The sequence below is a fragment of the Quercus robur genome, chromosome 6 (genome assembly GCF_932294415.1).
Source record: "Quercus robur chromosome 6, dhQueRobu3.1, whole genome shotgun sequence".
Taxonomy (NCBI): Eukaryota; Viridiplantae; Streptophyta; class Magnoliopsida; order Fagales; family Fagaceae; genus Quercus; species Quercus robur.
The window spans coordinates 21,973,732-21,994,636 of NC_065539.1; the positions used below are offsets into that span (position 1 = coordinate 21,973,732).

General features: G+C 31.5%; 1 protein-coding gene and 1 long non-coding RNA gene across 2 annotated transcripts; one reads left to right on the top strand and one right to left on the bottom strand.

The window, feature by feature from the left end:
* The first annotated feature begins 8 nt into the window (after positions 1 to 8).
* LOC126733256 (agamous-like MADS-box protein AGL11) lies at positions 9 to 11,961 on the top strand. Its single transcript, XM_050436485.1, has 7 exons — positions 9 to 195; positions 8,537 to 8,618; positions 9,023 to 9,084; positions 10,367 to 10,466; positions 10,719 to 10,760; positions 10,853 to 10,894; positions 11,803 to 11,961. Exons 1-7 carry the CDS (start codon positions 14 to 16, stop codon positions 11,959 to 11,961), a joined length of 669 nt encoding a protein of 222 aa, XP_050292442.1. The 5' UTR covers positions 9 to 13.
* A 3,661-nt stretch (positions 11,962 to 15,622) lies between these two features.
* Positions 15,623 to 19,252, bottom strand: LOC126733257 (uncharacterized). Its single transcript, XR_007659659.1, has 3 exons — positions 17,607 to 19,252; positions 17,402 to 17,526; positions 15,623 to 15,873 (listed from the first exon to the last, which is right to left on the bottom strand). It is a non-coding gene; the product is annotated as an uncharacterized LOC126733257 (long non-coding RNA).
* Positions 19,253 to 20,905: the final 1,653 nt, after the last annotated feature.

The following is a 20,905-nucleotide window of genomic DNA, read 5'->3' on the forward strand; positions in this document are numbered from 1 at the left end:
CTCAGGTTGTGCAATGGGGAGAGGAAAGATTGAGATCAAGCGGATTGAGAACACTACAAACCGTCAAGTCACCTTCTGCAAGAGGAGAAATGGTCTTTTAAAGAAAGCCTATGAATTGTCTGTCCTATGTGAAGCCGAAGTGGCTCTGATCGTCTTCTCCAGTCGTGGGCGGCTTTATGAGTATGCAAACAACAGGTAAATTAACCTCACATATCTTCATTTTCATTGTTTGTCATGTTTCTCTGCTCATTGGGTGAAAATAGTTAAATCAAACATATATAAATATATTTGTATTTTGGGATTTTCTAATTTATCTATATATGTACTTATTTATTTTTCTTTTTGACTTTGATATCATAGATCTTTTATATATATGGGTGTGTTTGGATAGAACTTATTTTGCTGAAATTGAAAACTGAAAACTGAAAACACTGTAGCAAAATAATTTTTAAATGTGTGAATAGTACTGTGGGACCCATTTTTAATGAAAAAATTGATAAAAAATGAAATTTGTGGGTCTATAAACAGTGCACGGACCCACTGATTGACAGAAAAGTAAAAAAACACAGCCAAACAGTACTGAACAGTACTCTACTGTTACACTTGTCCCCTGAAACGCGTGTAAAAAAAAAAAAAAAAAAAAAAAAAAAAAGGCAAAACGCAGAAGTAAAACTCAGACGTGGATCCAAACTTACACTATATATATATATATATATATATATTTTTTTTTTTTTTTATATGTGGAAATTATGGTCTTCTTTTATGTCATGACTTGTGTAATGAGTTAAAAGAAGAGAGTGAGGGCAGACTATATTCAAAGTAGGTAAATGAAAGTGAAGATACAAACATGGACTTACAAGTATATTTTGAAATTTAATGAGCTTTTATATATATTGTGGGGGAGGGGGGGGGGGGGGGGTGGTGAGGGTAGACTACCAATGATTTCTGCAAGTTTCATTCATGCTGCTTCCTAGAAAAAAGGAATTAAAAAAAAAAAAAAAAAAAAAAACAAACAAACAAACAAAGTTACAGTTATCTCTTAAAAAAAATATACTAGTCTAATCATATGGTATTCTTTGAATTGAAGTACTTGTTAAGAAATGTCTGCACTAATGTGTGCGTATCAGTGGCGGAGCTAGGATTTTAGTTTAGGGGGGGCAAGATTAAAAAGAATAAATATAGTTACATATTATGTGAATGAAACACAGCTGAAATCATGTTCATGATTTTCAATTATAATTGCAAAAACGTCAAAACAAACCTTGGCTATAAATGACTTTGGTTACTTAGCACTAACAAAAGTTACAAAACACCTTTGAAAATGATGCAACTTTAAGCACATCTTAAAAACTAGTAAGGATTTCCTCTAGACACTTTAAATTCAAAAGTTTAGAGAGCCAAGGGAGCTAGCGTGAAACTCCCCTGTTTCATGACTTTAAAACAGAGTATTTTTCCCAACTTTTGAAACTTTGCAGCAATAGCAACTTGTTGACTCATAAAACCCATGGATTAGCTAGCTGAGATTCCCTCAAAATTATTGATTTTCAATTAATGTAAAAGACAAAAAATTCCGTAAGACTTCTAATAATAATTAGAAAAGAAAGAAAAAAAAAAAAACTACCATGAGTCCATAATTAAGTTATTAGTTTTTTTTTTCTTTCAAATAATATGTAAAACTTATCTTTTCTTATAAAAAAAATTGTGATACTTATCTCTTGACTCTTAGTTAAAAATAGCAAACTAATCTAAAAATCTAGTTGGGGGGCTGCTATATTAAAAGAGTTTGGGGGAAGGTCAGGGGGGGCATTTGCCCCCTCTCGACCCCCCTTGGCTCCGCCCCTGGTGCGTATCAATCTAGAAAAAGGGAGTTTCAAATAACTGGCTAGTCCCATGAGAGTATCTAGAAACAAGTATCTTTGATTTGAAAAAACAGGCTCAAAGTATTTCTTAAAAATCTAGTTGTTGACTTGTGCCAAGGTTATAAGAGCCTTTACACTTCTAAGTAGTGTAGTTAATTAAATCTGATATCAAACAATAGTGACAAAAATAAGTGGTTAAGATAATATTGTTGGGATCAAACCTACAGACTTAAGCTTTCAACTATCATAAACCCCAGGTCCCAATACTTTTTTTTGATTCTAAGAGTATCTCCAGCAAATTCATCAAATTTTTGTACTGTTTGGAGAATGAACAGTAACTTTTACCTTTTATCTACTCACTTTTTCAAATACACTTTCCAATAGATTTTCTATCCCATTTTCTATCTCATTTAAATATTATTTCTTCATTCATTATTTATTCTTTTTTTAACAACTACACATTTTTTAACATTTTTTTTATTTAACACCTAATTATTATAATAGAAAAAAAAAATTGAAGAACAATAGTCCATCAAACTTGATGAGCTACTGTTCATGAGCCAAAATTTTTTTTGAGTATAGAGAATCCATTGGAGTGACTTTTTTTTTTGTCTCATTTTCTATTATAGAAAATATTTTGCTTTTGCATAGACCATTGGAGATGCTCTAACATAGTATAAGGAGGTATGGGATTAAATGGGGACTGAATTGGGATGGCATGGTTTATATATCATTGGAACGGTAACATTAATATAATCCAGCACCTTCCTTCTTTACCCTTGTAAAATATACCTATACAAATTAAATATACTCAACAATATGGATTAGACTATATATATATATATATATATATATATATATACACACGAAAACCAATTGGTTTTGCTAACAAAACAAGGAGAAAAATACATACAAATGCAAGATATCCATCCAAGCATTGATGAAAATATTGCACTGTTACATCTCACGTACAGTGTCTTCATATGGTAATAGTTCATGTACACATATGTTCTCAAAGTTGTTTGATAAGACTGAGATGCATGAAGAAAAGGCAACAAGAATTCCCAGATGCATCTCAAGCAGTACTTTTGCATACAAATACATATGTTCACCAACAGTAACCATAAGAAACAAATCCTTGCTGGATGCCTTTTACACTTATTTAATTTCACTTTTTAGATTTGTGATCTTTGAGATTCTAGCAGTGTAAATAGAAAGATTACTTATCAGAGGTTCTGATCCTTTCCTATTCTGTTGTTTGTGGGATCTCAGTTGAAGTAGTCTTCTATTTCCACTATTAGCTCAAAAATCTTCCTATAATTTCTTTTATATCTATTGAGTGAAGGCCAATTGCTTGATATTTTATATGTGTGTACTGTACACTTTTGTTTGGTATACTTCACAATGAAAGGTCTACAAGTTTCAGTGAACTTTTTGTTCTCTTTCTTTTTCCAATCTCATGCTAAGAGAGCTAATGCCAAAAGTCAGATACTACGTTCTAATAGGGTTTTAGTTTTTAATGGTTGGCGCGTGGTCTACAAGTGCTGTAGGGTTTATCATTACCCTCTTCCATTCTTTGCAGGATCTGTTTTCTGTGGTCATCTTCTACCAATTCTAGCTTTGAGGATTACACTCCCCCCCCCCCCCCCCCCCCCCCCCATCTTTTGTTTGCTTTCTTTAGTGAAAAGAATGCATAACATATGTTTGGTTTTTTTTTTTTTTTTTTTTTTTGCTTCATCCATGAAAGGTTTAAGACTTGCAAAGTCTTTGGTCCTGCTTTCAATTAGTACCTTTTGGTAAAAAAGAATGAAGCAGAAAAAGAAGGCAGTCAAAATATTATGTTCATGTATTGCACAAGGATAACCCTTTCTGATCCATCAAAATGTCATAAAGGAAACAGACTTGAGCGCCACTAAAGTGTTTTCTAGCAATCTTCGGCACCCATTACTTCCTTCTTTGTTGTTTCAAGTTTGTTTCCCTCGACATTTATTTCCTCACCTCCTTTAAAACAAAGAGCCTTTGACTAAAGCTCTTTTATTTTTGTTTCTAATAAATTTTCAAATCAACAAAAGAATTCCTTACTTCCTTTGAAAGGGAGAATGGCTTGACCTGGCAACAGAAGTCAATAGAGACTTAAAACCATGGACGGAGGTAGACTTGGACATTGCCCTAATTTTTTTTATAAAAAATATTAGTGTATATATATATATATAGCTACTAATTTTAGTAATTTTATTCTATAAAATTACACTTTGTCCCCCTTAATAATATCATTGATTTTTTTTAAAGTAATACTATAGTCATAAACTTTTTTACAACATTTTTACAAACTATTAAAGTAGTAAATTCTTATTGGTTTGCATCTAGAGTTCTAAACCCACCACTTTCATCACTTTTTTACTTACTAATAACCACTCACCATATTAACAATTTGTAAAAAAAATTGTAACTCTAGCCTTTTCCTCTTTCTAAAGGCCATAAAAAATTTTATAAGTAGAAGCTAAAAAAAAATTAGCCCAACAACAAAAATTACTAATAGTGAAGCTAAAAACAATTAAGTTCAATCAACTAATTTTATCCAAAACAAATAACCCGACCCGTTAAAAAAATTTAAATAAAATATTTTTGTCCTTATCCAACAATAACACACATCAAAAGCACCAAAAAAAAAAAAAAAAAAAAAAAAATCCCTTAACAGTTAGTTAAGCAGCAAAGCCGAAGGCCAGAATTGCCATACATAGTCAATAGCAACGCCGTTCTTCTAACTCTAAGTCCTGACTTTGTCCTTGCTTAAAACACTACATGAAAGTCAAAGACACGCTTGCACACACACATGACATACATACCTTTTTATATGTAGGTAATGGAGACAATCAATGATGCAGCTAAGGAACAAAGGTTTGATAGGATGTAGTATGTAAAATGGATAAATTCAAGATATTAGAAAAAGATAGAGAACTCCTTTAGTAATTCAAAGGGCGCAACTTTTTTTCACAATTTACTGAGATAGAAAATTGGAAAACCATTTTTTGAGAACCATTTAATCTAAAATAGTCGATTTGGTTAGCAATAGAAAACTTCATAATTTTTTTTTTCTCACCTTGATCTTGTTAATTGAAATAGTATTACTTTTATGAGGGTTAAACCAGTTAGATCACTTCACAAGGCTACATCCACAACTTTAATAATCATAACCATGAAAATTTTTGTGCAAGAACCATGTTCCACCACCACGGGCAATGATAACATTTAATATTCGTACTATTTTTGTGGGGGGACAAATATTAAGTGGCAACACAACACTTGCCCTAAAAAGAATGTCGACACTAGAGCACAGAGCAAAACGTGTAAGACTGGAATTCTTGTTCATCAAAAGCCCACTTCACTTTGTGGAATAAAATGGTTTTTCTCTATGCTTTTCTTCCTTTATTGGACCAATTTTGTTATGATACAATTTTTTCTGCAATTTTTTCCCCCCAAAATGGCTGATCTAGTAAATTATAGAAAATTACCTTTACATGGATCAACAATTTACATCACTCTATTTTTTACCACTCACAATCTACCACTTCAATAAGTTATAAACTTTTTTAATAGTTTTTTTTTTTTTTAGAAAAAAATAATAAAAGAATGTGTGTAAAAAAAAATGTAGATTATAGACTCTCTTAGTAATTTGTTTTTGGTTAAATGACATGACTTGGATTAAGCTTAATCCTTATTTCCCTCATTGGCTGAAACTACTAATTATTTGAGTAGGACTGAGTTTAAGCTATGACTTAAGTCGCTTGATGGAACGCTTGTCATCCTTCATCCCCCTCTAGGCCACTCATTGATTCTTCAACAGGTGAAGGAGTAGGAATGAACCCACATTAGAACCAAAGGGTCCATGGCCTCGACCCCCTCTTTTCTTCCTGAATTCAATTAGTCCAAATAAGGTCTAGAAAAACAATGAAAGTAAATGGTCGGTTAGTCTATAACTTTTGGCTTTCCTCTAAATAAAAAACCTTTTTAACATTAAATATTTTTGAAATTTGTTGTTTTACACATCTAAAATCAACAAAAGAAAAAAAAATCTTAATTATTAGAGAATTAAGGGCAAATCATGAATAAGAGACTAAGGGCTTCAAGAAAAATACTTTTTATTTCTATTCTAAGTTAGATGATTGTTCTTATGTGTTTGTTTTTTTCTCTTCAAAATTTTGATGGGAACGGTATAGATCTTAAGTACATATATGTTATTATTATTTCTCTCTTGATTGTGCCAAGTGGTTAGTAAGAATTGGAAGATTAACAACTTATTAATTTGTTTTCCAGCCCAAAATAAATAAAACCAAAACCTTTTTTTTTTTTTTTTTTTTTTTTTTTTTTTTTTTTTTTTTATATATAGTGATTGTACTTGTACTTATTGTTCTTGTTTTTACTACAGCTAAAGTACAAACATTTACAGTTATAAATTTATCTAAATTTTTGCATTAAAAATGAAGAAAGGACTATTTGATTTTGCAGTTTAAAAAGAAGTTATTGTGAATTTAGTATAAGATCAATCATATATTGTTTTGGGTATTTAAAAGAATTTTGAATTCCATTTGATAAATTCTGAATTTAAAATGTATCGAGACAAAATTGTTTTATATCTTTTCTTGTATTTATAGTTTTTTTTTGGTTAAAATTTTATTTATATCTTAACATTAAATTTTAAATGAATACTAATATTATTTTAGTATATTTTTCATTCATGAATTCTAAAAGAATGTTGGTTCATATATTATTTAAAAGAATGTTGGTTCATACAACTCCTAAAACTAAAAGGCTAGTTCCATCCTTATAAATTAGTTAGTATGGTCATGCCTAGATAAGATAGCTACAACTGATTCTCTCAATATTTGCATTAAAAAATTTATATATATATAAAACAACTCTCTCTCTCTCTCTCTCAATGTATAGTATGTCATGAATCTGAATTTTTTTTGTTTTATAAGAAAAATAATAATATATGATAGATTGTAATTAATAGAACACAAAATGGAATATTATAGTACAAATTCTACATTTATTGAAACATTTCATCTTTGAGAGGCCTTTTGTACCAATTAAGAGGGTACCGTCAATATTGTAGTACAAGTTCTTGGTGTCTAGCTTTAGTGTTTTTATTAGAATTTATACACTATACTTAGGTATGTCAAAAAGGTTTACCTTATAGTAGCTACATTTCCTTTCTTGTTCCATAGTTAACATAAAAATCTTAATTCCCATAGTTTTTCTTTCTAAATCTCATCTTTAAAGGTTTAAATTCCCTTTTTTTTAATGTTTTAATTAATTAAAAGCAATCTAAAAATATACTTTCTTTTAAGAGTTGTTCACTCTTCTATAGGACTAAAACTTTCAATACCGGTTTTTTGGTCCATTCTGCTTTTATAATTAATTATACCAAGTGATAGATGAAGCAAAAAAGTAAATACTTATTCACAGTATGGTTTCTTCTATTTAGTGTAGAAATGAGAAGCAGGAAAGGTGATGCATGTCACCCTTTCTATACTTTGTGTGTGGGGATGCAAATGCATAGGGTTGGCATTAGTTTTTCTTTCTATGTAATTGAGACACTGAGTTGACTTGAAAAGGTACCACTTATAGAGTCATTAATGATTCTTTGGATTTTAAGGACATTGTTCTTCATCTTCTTGACAACATGTACAGATCACAAGGATTCTATTATAAATTTGATTATGAACACACCCCACTTCACAATCTATTGATTTGTGTAATTATGAGTGGTTGATGGAAAGTGATGTTCATATAATTAGTAGTAAGTAGAAAGTGTTAACCACTACTCACAACCACACAAGTTAACAAGTTATGAAATTAAGTATGTGATTGAGTGTTCCTAAAATTATGCCCCTATTATATACCGAGTATAGTCAACCTACCGATTGAACTCCTCGTCTAGTTTGTCTTTTCTTCGATTTGGTTGAGCTAACTTAAATTTCTATTGTTTTAAAAGTGATGCTACAAGCGTAATATTTTTGTAACATTTTTTTTTTTACTCTTGTTGAGTATTAAGTTATTATTGATTTTCACATTGATTATAACTAATATAGTAATACTACTTAATTTCTATCATTAACAACTTGTTACTTTAAAGATTGTGAAAAAAGTTTTTGGCTATAAACTTATAGTTTCTCTAAATGATTAGTTTCTAGTCTTGATAAAGTATCATCCATAGTGTGACTCTCGCATTTGTTAGGAAGTAAAATGGAGATAGGATTGACGAGCATGATCAAAAGTATAGTATTCCTCTCATATGGCTAGTTCTAAACGCATGTAGGTCGGTAAAATGAACAAAAGATTTATTTCAATTAGATGAATCGTGGAAAATGTTATCAGCATTGCTTTGAAAACTAAAGCTAAAACTTCAAGCCTTATGTGTTCTGATCTTAAATACTTACCTTCCCTTACATAATTTCATCTAGTGAACAATGTCTTTATTTAATTTTTTAAAAAGTATTAAACATGATCATCTTGGAAGCATAAGCATTTTATGACATCAATTTTACTAAGAACATAATTTTGTAAGAATTTCTAATTTATGTATGTGTTTTATTCATTTATGTGTTTGCATGTGTACAACTTAGATGTGTGTTTGAATTAACATTAGAAACTTAATTTGTTTTGCCAAACAGCACAAAATCAACCATAGAGAGGTATAAGAAGGCATGCAATGATGGCTCAGGAACAAGCTCTATTGAAGAAACAAATGCTCAAGTAAGCTATTTCTCTATATTCTTTTTTACTTTTTTGTCTCTTTCTTCTAGGGAGATATTTTTATATATTCATTATAATGAGTAATGACATATTATAAATAAAGACGACAATACCCCAAATGTATTGGATTAAATGAGTATATATTGTGCGAACATGTGTAGAGTCACAAATCATATGCGTATTCAATCAATTTGTATCATACAAATGATTGCAAAATTCTACTGGTAACTTGACTATTCTTTTTAGGGCTTCGTGCATTTTGCATATTAACAATTTTTTTGTTAGTTGTTGCATATTTATTTATTTTTTAATTCTTCTTGTTTATCATATGTAATATAGAATTTATGAACTTGACAAAACTAACATATGCTTCCTATATAATTTATGTTTTTGAATGAATACAGTATTATCAGCAAGAATCTGCAAAACTGAGGCAACTCATTCAAAATATGCAGAACTCTAACAGGTTATTTCTATTTGTCATTGTTTCTCAATTCAAACGAAAAAAGAATGATTAAAAAATTATTTTTCAATTTTATTTTTCTTTGTACGCAATTTATCAAAGACATTGAAAATTTGTTTATTCTATGGCATGAATTATAAGATTTTACAATGTTGCACACATTATGAAAACAACCAATAATAAAAATGAAAGAAAGATAAAACATGAAATTAATCCAAGAATTATATATATTGAATTTCAATTGGGAATTTAAGTTTAATACTATAAAGTGGTGGTCTCACAATTGACAATGACATTGTCTCAATTCCACTTAATGCTTTATGCCTCATCTATTAAGCTTGTGATAATAATATTAATCAATCAAAGTTATCCAACAATAAATCTATTTGTGGCCTTGTCATGAAAGAGATGAAAATCTAGCGGTCATACCTTTCCTTTATCTGTATATGTGCATCCATAAAACCTCTTAGGCAATTAAGCATGAGTTATACTAAGGAAATATACAAACATTTTTGAATGTTTATATAAATGGGAGCTACATAAGAATTTGCTTACCTCAATTTTGTTTTTACCACAAGAACTTGAATGTGTTAGATCGAGAGAATTCTTTTCAATAAATTGATGGATGATGTATTAACATAGATAAGTTTGATGATTGGAGGTATTTTGGAGGCTCTTAAAGAGTTAAAAAAAAAAATTGTTATTTGGATATAGTTTCATTGGTGTTAAGAAAATTATTTTCGTTAGTATGGAAGGAAATAGTTTTCCTTACTAAAAAAGTAATATAGTATTCATTATTCATCAAGAAATATAATTAAAAAAATTTAAATATGCATTATTGTAAAAAGTTTGGTTGCTTTAGTCGGATGAGAGTTCTGTTTAAATTAGTCCTTTCGTGTAAGGTGTGGTGTGGTAATGTTTTTAAGGTTAAAAATACCAGTCTATATGAGAGATTTTTTGAATGTGTTTGGACTTATGGATTGTGAGTTTGTATGTATGAGATTTGTGGGTTAGTTTTTTACTCTCTTTTTTTGTGAGGGCTTTTTGTGCAAGACTTTTGAGTGAAGTTTGTGAGGTTTGGTGGGTGTGATTAAAAACATATTATTGATGGTGGATTTTGATTGGTATTGTCGATGAACATAAATTTGTAGTTGACAGAAACACAGAAAATATTATTATTTTACGTGGATATCTTTATTACTTGTTTATATTGATGCATTTCCATTAGGCTTAAATCAATGAATTATAACAAAGAGCTTATTATAATTTTCTTCTTTACTTGTAGGCACTTACTGGGTGAGGGATTAAGTTCTCTTAATATCAAAGAGATGAAACAATTGGAGAGCAGGATTGAACGAGGACTCACTAGAATCAGGTCAAAGAAGGTAAATATATATATATATATATATATATTGGTGACATGCAAAGAAAAAGTAAAGAAAATGTTAACATGCATTCCAAGACACAATAGGAAGACCAAGTTCAATCACATTTTGACATATTACTGATTTCTTAACTTCTACAATTGAAAAATGCTTAACTTCTACTATCCAATATCTTAAAACCGTCTTGTCTATCTCAATTAATTTTCCACTCTTGTAATGTAGTCTAATTCTCTTACTTGTTCATTACAACAGCATGAAATGCTGCTGGCTGAAATTGAATATTCTCAGAAAAGGGTAAATCCTATCTTACTTTATTTTTATTCATTTCTGTTTTACTACTTGTCAAACTTTCTTATAGGCTAATTGAAATCCAAAATTTTCTCTAGGTGATGGAGCTTGAAAATGAAAGCGTTTATCTTCAAGCAAAGGTATATTTGCTAAACTTCTTAGACTAAATTATAGAGCACTAACTATTGCACACACTTTAGTGTACATTGTTTATACACATCATCCATTTTATGTCTTAAACTTGGATATATTTGAAAAATGTGGATATTGTATGTGAAATTATAGACATTGTGTGTACGGAGTATACATTAATAAGTGTGTAAGAATATTTCTCTTAAATTATATATGTACCTGATGAACATGAGATTTGTTAAATAGCTTTCTATTTTGAGGATTGGTAACAAATTAACGGACTTAAAATAACTTATCAAAACAACTAGTTATTTGTATTTACAGATTCCAAATAATTTTAGTACAACACTTGTTTAGATAGGACATACCTATTCAACCTTTCAATAGGATTGTCCCCACCTTATATTTAAATGGTGTGTCTTGTGATCCATTGCTTATTTTCACACCAAATTGACTTTCAAAATCCTTCCATGGAGTCATAAGGAGGAGGATGGAGAAGGAAAAAAAAAATACAAAACAAATAGGAAAACACAAGCAAGAGTTTATTAACTCCTTCTAGAAAGTGATTTACGTACTAGAACTCAACAATGTGGGATTTTGATATTTGATAGTTTGAATTGAATTTACATGCGGTCACCTTTGAAAGGTGATTTACGCACAAATGAGTGAAACGTAACAATTCAGTTTCATGGCATTCACATTTTTAGTCTTATATATTTTCATTTCTAAAGTTGGAATTGATAATCTATGAGCTAAGGTACATGTCTGAATCATTCTAAAGTAGACCTAAAACCAAAAAATTATTTCCCAATAAAAAACATAATTAGAAAAAAAAGAGAATAAAATTTAATGGCATCACACGTAAACTTTTTTGCAAAAACATTTCTTACTTCTAAATTTTTTTTCTACTTTTTAGATAGCGGAAGTTGAAAGGCTTCAGCACGTAAACTTGAATATGTCTGGATCAGAGCTCAGTGCAATTCAGGCATTATCTTGCAATTTCTTTACTCCACTTGTAGTTGAGGGTAGCACTTCCTACTCACAACCTGAACAGAAGATACTTCGTCTGGGGTAATTTATCTACTTCCTTTTATTTCATCATTTTTAAAACATTTATCTTTGGACTAATTAGTATTACTTATATTTACTTATAAGATCCAATGAAAAACCTTGTAATCAACCAAATTTTAATACATCAGTAATTTTAAATACTATGCTCTCTGAATACAACTACAAGATTGAAAGTTAAGCCTATAAGAGTTAACATAAGTAAAAATACACCATATGGTCCATATGTACTTTGACACAATTTTTTTGTCCCAAGCTCTATGAATATTGGTATTTAACATCTAGCTTGGTATTCTTTGACTTGCACTTTTTTAGAATTATTATTTTTTCCCTTAGGTTTAGTATCCATTACTTATCAATAATGGAAACCTAAGATACTATTCTTATCAAGCTTAGCAATGAAAAATATCTTTATGTTTGACTTGATCATCAATAACACTAGAAAAGAGAAGGATACATATTCTAACTTTAAATTCTTCATTGTGTTTATGCAGGTAAACTGTTCAACACCAAATCTGCAAGTGAGATCATATTTTATAATGCCTAAATAAAGATCTCACTATCTACTATCTTATTAAGTTATTTGCCATTGAATCATTGTGACTTCTTGTTATGTAGCGTCCAACATTTCTTTCTATATGATAATTTGCACTTAGCTTTGCCTAACAGTATAAGATATGGTTATATTTTTATTAAGGAGTATAATATCAATGACTAGATTAATGCCAAGTGTATTTACTGTTGAATGCCAAGAGTATAATATCAATGACTAGATTAGTTTACTTTTGCATAATGTTTGCCAATCATTTTAAGGCAAAACCAAAGTGACACAAACAATGCACAAGTCATGCATGTTATCCACAAGATAACTAAACTTGTGATCCTCATTCCCTTTACTTCACTTGTGCTAGCAGGGGTTCTCTATTGCTTAAAATGGTCAAAATGGGCATTTGCCCTTTTCGCCCAAAACAAATAGCAAAATGCCCATGTTCTGAAACTATTTAGCAAAATGCTTTTGTTTTGAAACTCGATTTTTAAAAAATCGAATTTCAATGAAAAACTCGATTTAATGAAAATCGAGTTACTTGCAAAATGTTACATGGAACTCGAGTTCCATGTATTTTTTTTTTTTTAAAGTTTTTTGCCTATAAATCGATTTTCTAAAAATCAAGTTTTTCATTGAAACTCGATTTTTAGAAATTTGACTTTAAAACAGGAGTATATGGCTAAATAGTTTCAGAACATAGACATTTTACTACTTGTTTTGGGCGAAAGGAGCAAATGCCCATTTTGGCCGCTTAAAAGTTGGACACATGATGACCATTTTTTATTATAAGTAATGAAAAATAGTTAAATTTAAGTTTTTTTTTTTTTTTTGGTAATCCAATGATATGCATAATCTAGATTGTAAAGGTGACTTAAATTTAGTTTAAATTTTAAGTTTTTTATTGTGTAAAATTCTTGTGCAAACAACATTTTTCTTTAATCCCATAATGAATCACTTATTAGAAGACCACAAAGCTTGTTAGGGGTGTCTTTATCCCATAATGAATCACATTTTTCTAACTCAAATGAATTTTTTGAGTGGTAAACTTCCTTTGGTAATTTGGTTTTTGTAATAAGAAATGATTCTTAAAAACTTTTCTTCTTTTTTTCTTCTTCTTAGAATTGTGTTTAGTTGGCAAGTAGATTCCTTTAAATAGGACTGCTCTTCTTTTTATTTTTAACCAAACCACCTCCACAACTAGTTCTATCCCATGATCAATTTTGGCTAAAATTACATCAAGATTTGTAACCATGGCCATGGAGTTCCCAATATGGAGCCTTGTTGTTGCACCATGGGAGTGCAACATTGAGTGGTTGCCAAATGGGACTTGGAGTCCATTTTTGTCCTTAGTTATTCAGCCAAACCAATAATTAATCAATTATTTTTGAAGAGGTGAAATTTGAACCATGATTATCCTAAAATTTTATTTTGAAAAAAAAAGAAAAAGAAAAAATGTCAATAATAACCTAACTACAAGCCTTTTAGCATTATTAACTCATTTTCAATGAAATGGACTTTATAGAGTCACAATATATTCATTACAAATGCCTATCCTAATGCTGTATTGAGTGAGATTGTATATGGCAAAGGCAATTCTTGAAATCCATCTAAATGCAACATTTCCATAACCAGTAATTAGTATAGAACCGGGACATTTTAATTGTCAAGATAGCTTTGTGACACCGACATATGTATAGTGGCAGTAAGTAAGCTTGGAAAGCATTGAAAGATACATAATAGTAGATAATGATTTATGATCTCTAAAATGCACTACATGAGTTTATAAATAAGATGGATTAAAAATACAAATTAAACAGATACCCAAAGTATCATATATTTCAAGTGGTAAAAATAAAGTTGGAATAGACATTAAATTGTATATGGGCCCACCAAAACATGAGGCGCCAAAGAGAGCTGCCATTGTTGTTGTGTTGTGACTATCAGATTACAACTGGGCAGTTAATGCTAGATTGCGACGCAGTCTTGCCATTTAAGGAAAAACAAATAGACCACATTTGGCATCTTATAATAAAGTATAAACCATGTACCTCGATTGAAGTTGCTTTGGCCTGGTCCCATGTTATATTAATCTTTTTTTAATTTTTTTTGTTTACTATGATTTATATTTTATTTTTCTTGTAAAAACAATGTCAACTTTCGTGCCTGACAAAAATATAATAGGAGAGAGACAAAATGGATGCCTTAACATCATCATATACTTCATGGTCCAATTTAGAATAAATGCTAGATTTAGTGAGTATAAAAAACATTTTAGCTTTTTTTGGTTATTGTGTTTGGTTGATAATAAATGCAATTACAAAACCTAATTTCATATAAATATTTTTATCCAAGAGAAAATACTAGTAAACACCCTATTACACACTCTTATACACGAACATTTCAAATGTGCATAATAGGGTGTGTATAATAAACACTACCTTTTTATCCAATGTTAATCTTTTGAACATGTCATAAGAGAGAGAGAGAGGGAGGGAGAGGTCAATCTAGAACTCAGTCTACGTCACCTCAAAACCTTTAGCTAAAAAATGGTTATGGAAAGTGTTACGGCATCTAAAATCATGCTTTGGCAGGCAGTCATAGAATAGAACCATTTTGTTATCATTGTGGGTGAATCATGAAGCTATTGAAGCTCAAAAATGGTTGATAGGAGTAGAACATTCAAGTACATGATAGTAGGAAGGGGAAGCACACCTAGTACTGGCTTGACTTATGGCACCCAAAGCCAAAAGGCCCTCCATGGTTGCATTATAATTCAAGGGTACCGGTACAGTTAAATGCTATAGGTACATAATTTTAATAGGTAATCAGGAATATCTCATGGCATCTGCCTCCAAAAAGGTCCATCAGTTGGTGGGATATGCAAAGGGCTGTAGTATAAGTCCCTTTTCCCCAGAACTAGGTAGGATAGTATTATGAAAGACTACAATTAGATTCAACTGGCTAAGTTAAAAAAGGTCAATAAAAACATATCTATATTGTATATTCTTGTTTTGATTCTAAGCAGGAATTGTAAACAGATACATACAGATCAAATCTTTTGATGATTAGATAAATTTGCAAGCAATAGCTTAAGAAAACTCCACAAAAAACAGAAAAGGGAGGAAAAAATATATTCTTGATGATCTGAACTCCACAACACATTGTCTTTATAATCTTTACCTCATAGAATGGCACACCGATTCTCACTTCTCTTATGGAGTTTCTCCTCCACTTTCTCTAGATGTTCTCTGAGCTTACGAATTTCATCATTTGAGTTAAATGTGCTAGCTCTTCAGCCCTCAGACGTGTAGCTTGCTCTTCTGCCAATTGTTGCTCAAGACTAGTAGTTGTCTCTCTAAGCTTTGTCTTGACCTACAGAACAATGCATCATTCATTACTAGACAAATTAAAGTAACAATCCAAAAGTAATTTTCTTCACAAAGCAAGATTTGAACCTGAAAATTAAACACACTACCACAAGCCCACCCACCTTACAGCTTACACTAACCATTTTCCACCTAAATCAAGGTCTTGTGATATACATAAGTTGTGCACAGCAGTTTGCTAAATAGTTTAGAATTAGATTACCGCATCAGATACATGTAGTTATAAATCTTTAAAACCATCTAAAAAATGGCTTCTAGTATTCAAACTAAACAGGGCAAAACAATAACACACACAGAAAGATCTTTCAACTACTTGCGAATGACCAATTAATCCTTAAAGATAAAAGAACAAGAAAGGACAACCAGAACCAAATAATGAGAGCATAAACTATAAGCTGCTTGAGTTCAAAGAGAATGATGTTAAGTTATAAGCACTGATCCTTATTATTTTCTTTCACCAAGAATTATTGATGTGGTAAACACCAAATACTATTTAACAAATGAAATCCTACTTCATCAACTTCTATGTTATTAACAAGTCCACATTCTCCAAAATTCCAAACACACCAACTCAAAATGCAATTTATTACTTGTGAAATCAATGAAGTTGACACCAACAGCATGTCATCCATTTCATATTGATTGATAATATGATGCCCTGGATTTTTATTGAATTAATTGTGTTGTTGTAATGAGTCCCACATTGGGCTTATACTAGCCTAGCTTTATAAACAACTACAAGGAGCCTCAATTGTAACTAGACTAATCCTTTCAAGTCGTTAGCACTTTACTTTGGGTCATTACAGGTAATCATCACCTTACGAGATTCTAGGAGTAGGACATAACTGATAGATAGACAGATTCAATCAAGGTCCACTTCAGCAAATAAACTACAAGTCTAAAATGTGTATAACTAGAAGAAAAGGAGGGTAAAATTTTTACTTGGAAAGAATGTGCCCAGTGTTGCTCAAGAGGCACTTAATCACAAAGGTCTCATAGAGCATCGGTTCAAAGCATAAAGCAAAGGTGGGCCTGAACAAAGTACAGCACATGTTTTGGTGAATTCATCTAAGTCCTATATTAGCTAGGGATGGACTCAGCAATTATTCAATTATATACACCTCGTGTCCACACCATTTCTTTTTATTGGTAAATCACTCACAAAACCTGGTGGGTCTTGAGTTGTGACCGAGTAAAAAATGAAGGAGAAACTTATATATATATATATATATATATTTAAAACAGGAGCAACTTATATTAACTTATGCAGCTTCACACTCATGTCTAACCAGGAGATAAAAGAACAAAATATGTTTCTGCATAATTTAATCAAGGTGCCTGATAAGACATCTTTTGCTGAAGGTAGGGTGGTCTTTAACAGTCATGGATTAAGAGTGCGGTAGTTCACTCCTTACCCAGGTTCTGATTTTAACCATTGATGACAAAAGTATACCAACTGTGAGAAGACAGATGCAGGTGGCAAAATATGTAAAATAGAGGAGCATTGAAGATACCATCTCAGTAATTTGTTTGAGCTGCTCCTCATATGAAAGATATTATCCTTTAATATTTCTCGTTCAGAGTAACCTTTCAGAGAATCAACATGTTCCTATTGATTGCGGAGTTTCATGGCCTCCTTCTGTTAAATGATCGAATTTGTTAGAATGATACTTTCATAGAAATTTTGATGAAAATATGAGAATTAATGTAATTAATGACCTTTTGTTCAGAAAATATCTCATCTGTACATGGTTGTCCACCATTTTGTGCTATTACCATGTTTACAAGCGAGAGAAGCTTCTGAACCTATTCAACCCTCTTGCTTTCATCCTTGGTCTTGTTATCAAAAAGCACAACCCGATTAGTATAACTATTATTTTCATAACTATTTAACCATCTGTGGTTCTTCCACAATAACATATGTCAACCAGCTTACAGCACCTTAGCATTTGCATATTGTTTCTCATATGATTTTGTGACCAGACTGGGCATTAGCAGTTCGGAAGGTTATCAGCAAGACCTTTCATGAAAAGAAAATGGGTAAAGGAAGTTGAATGGCAGAGGACCACAGTCGATCAAACAATTATACCCAAATAATAATATGATATTTATTCACAAGTCATTCATCCTATGCATTCTTCTTCCTTTGCAACACCTTTATTATCACCAGCGAAATCATATTAACTTTCTTCAAGTTATGATTCATGATTAATTATTGGCTAGGAAGCAATAGATTCATCAAGATTGAGAGAAATATCTGTATGCCTAAAATCCACACAGAACTGTGAAGAATAAGAGACAATAATATACCAAGATTCCTCTCTTCATAGAAGGGGCATCCTAAACAAGAGAGGGAAAAACACCTAATAAAGTAAAGAGGAATATGACATCATAATCATAACATTCTGACTTCATGAGATAGAAAAATACCATAACAGATTTTTCTACTGGGCTGGGGGGGCATGGAAAAAGCAGAGGAAATGTAAGGACTACTACCTTGAACCACACCTCACATTGCTACATGTTTCATGCACATCAAGAATCACGAAGCAAAAGCTAAAGTAGCTAATAGTTTTTCTCAATTTTTAATGAAAGAAATTCATCACATGCTAAGTTCAATTGATTGTCAATAGCTCACTACAGGAAAGTGGTCCTCATATGCAAGTGACATCATAAAAATAAGACCAAAAATGTAAAAAATAGAACATTTTAAAGCCGTCATTGATGTAACCATTTCCTAATATAATCAATATTGAGCCATGATGATTAAAAAAAAACTTCTACAGGCATAGTAGGAAAGTAGTCCTCATGCACCAGTGACATTGTAGAATTGGTCCAGAAATGTGAAAGATGAAGCACAATTCAAACATCACACAATGTAAATGTTTCCTAATATACTGAACATGGAGTCAAGATGATGAAATTACTTCTACAATGTATATTTACAGGTGTAATGAATCAATAAGCAGTTTGAAGAGGTACATAGGAGCTATCAACCATCACATGTCTGGACTAAAAAAGATAAATGCAAAACCAGAATACCCTTTCAAATATAAAAACTCAAATGATGCTTTTGAGTGAGAAAGCAGAGTGAGTTCAAGAGAAGGGGGATGGGGGAGACAACAAGGCATACTTTATATAGTTAATATTCTATCTTATGATGGTGTTCGTTCCATAATATTCATGCTGAACTTAATGAATTAATACTATCTCTAAGGATGACAAATAAGAATTCAGATTTCAGAGGTTTGGAAAGTCTACAGAAGATCACTGGTCTAAATTGTTGAGAATCCATAGCATTGCTGAAAATTTGGAGCCCTAGGAGATTGATGACAATCACACTTATCACACATTCAATAACAAAAAAAAAAGACAACAAACAAACAAACAAACATGTCTAAAGAGCATAACTTGAGTCATTTCCAGCTTCAAAACTGAGATCAGTTCTCTTTTGTGCATGATCAGTTCATAAGTAACATAAAAAGGGAGCTATAAGAACAAACGTGGATACGGTTTTATTATTATTATTTATACATCTATAGTTGGGGGGTGGGGATATTTGAACCCTAATGCCTCTGTTGGAAACATCAGGATGTGCATGTTGAGATACAAGGCTCTTGGTAAGAACAAACATGGATACTAACATATGAAGTAATGAATCCTATAAATTAAGGGGAGTCATCCAATTCAAAAAGTACTTACGGTTTAGATACCAGCAAGGTTTTCAGCCAAACAAGAAAAAAACATATATGGAATCAAAGAGCTCTCCAGATGTGAGCTATTCGTAGTTAAGAAGGTGTAATTTATGTGTGTGTTTTTTCTAAAGTGGGCAACCAAGCATTGTACAACAATGTTTTTTCTTGTTCTATCTATAGACAAAGAGAAAATCAAAATTTTAAAATCATATAATCAATAGCTGAAAATATATAAAAAGAATTTCAAAATTCTATCTTAGTGATTGCGAGGTTGAGCCCACATCGGTGCAACAACTGGAAGAGTACCAAAAACTTAGTAAGCATTTGACATCAGGCAATCACCAATAACCTGGTAAAGTAGATTTCTTAGTTAACAGAGCAGAGAAGTGAACAAATATCACCTTGACAATGTCAGCATCGCATCTGTTCTTCCACGAATCTCATGATTCATATGTCATATCCATTTCCTAAAGAAGCGTTGAAAGGAAGAGGGAGTGAGATAGAATCAATAAATCATATAATAACAAGATATAGTCCTTCTCAAAAATAAAACATAAAATAAAATAAAATGATGTAGCTTGTTACTCAATTCAATTCAAAAGCCTTTTTCGCATCGTCGCATGCACTTGGAGTTAGGGCTTTAAAAGGTAAGAGCAACCATATCAGTCCGTTTAAAAATTTCCGTCTATTTTACACTAAAAATCTACTTTTTCTATTTTATACTACCACATTTCCAAAACACTCACATCAGTTAATCTATTTTACACATCTATTCTAATTAAATAATATTATTTATTGTTTTTTTTATTATTAACTATTAATACCCATTCTCTCTCATAAACACCCACAACATCAGCTCTCTCACACGTTTCTCTCTTTCCCTCACTCTCTTCCTCACAGCCACCTCATCCAGCCCGCTGTTGTCGCCAATCCAGTTCACCGCCTTAGCCCTCTGCCGATTCGGCCTCCCTCTCGCTTTCGCCCTCCCTCTTTCCTTCACCCCTCCCTCTCTTCCTCCACCACCGACCCTTAGCCTCCCACCCCCAACCGATGACAGCAATGGAAGATCCGACGGTAGCAATGGAAGACCACTGGGCGGCAGCAATGGCAGCAGATATGGCTCCGTTGGGCATTTCACATGAGTTTTCTGTTGAGTATGGTTTGGGCTGGGTTTTCCAGTGGGGTTGGACTGTTTTTAGGTTGGGTTTACCGGTGAGTTTTGATTGATTTTGAGTTGGGTTTTCAGTGGGTTTGTCTTGATTTTGAGTTGGATTTTCTAATTGCTTTTCCGTTGATTTTGGGTTAATTCTCTGTGCTAGGTTG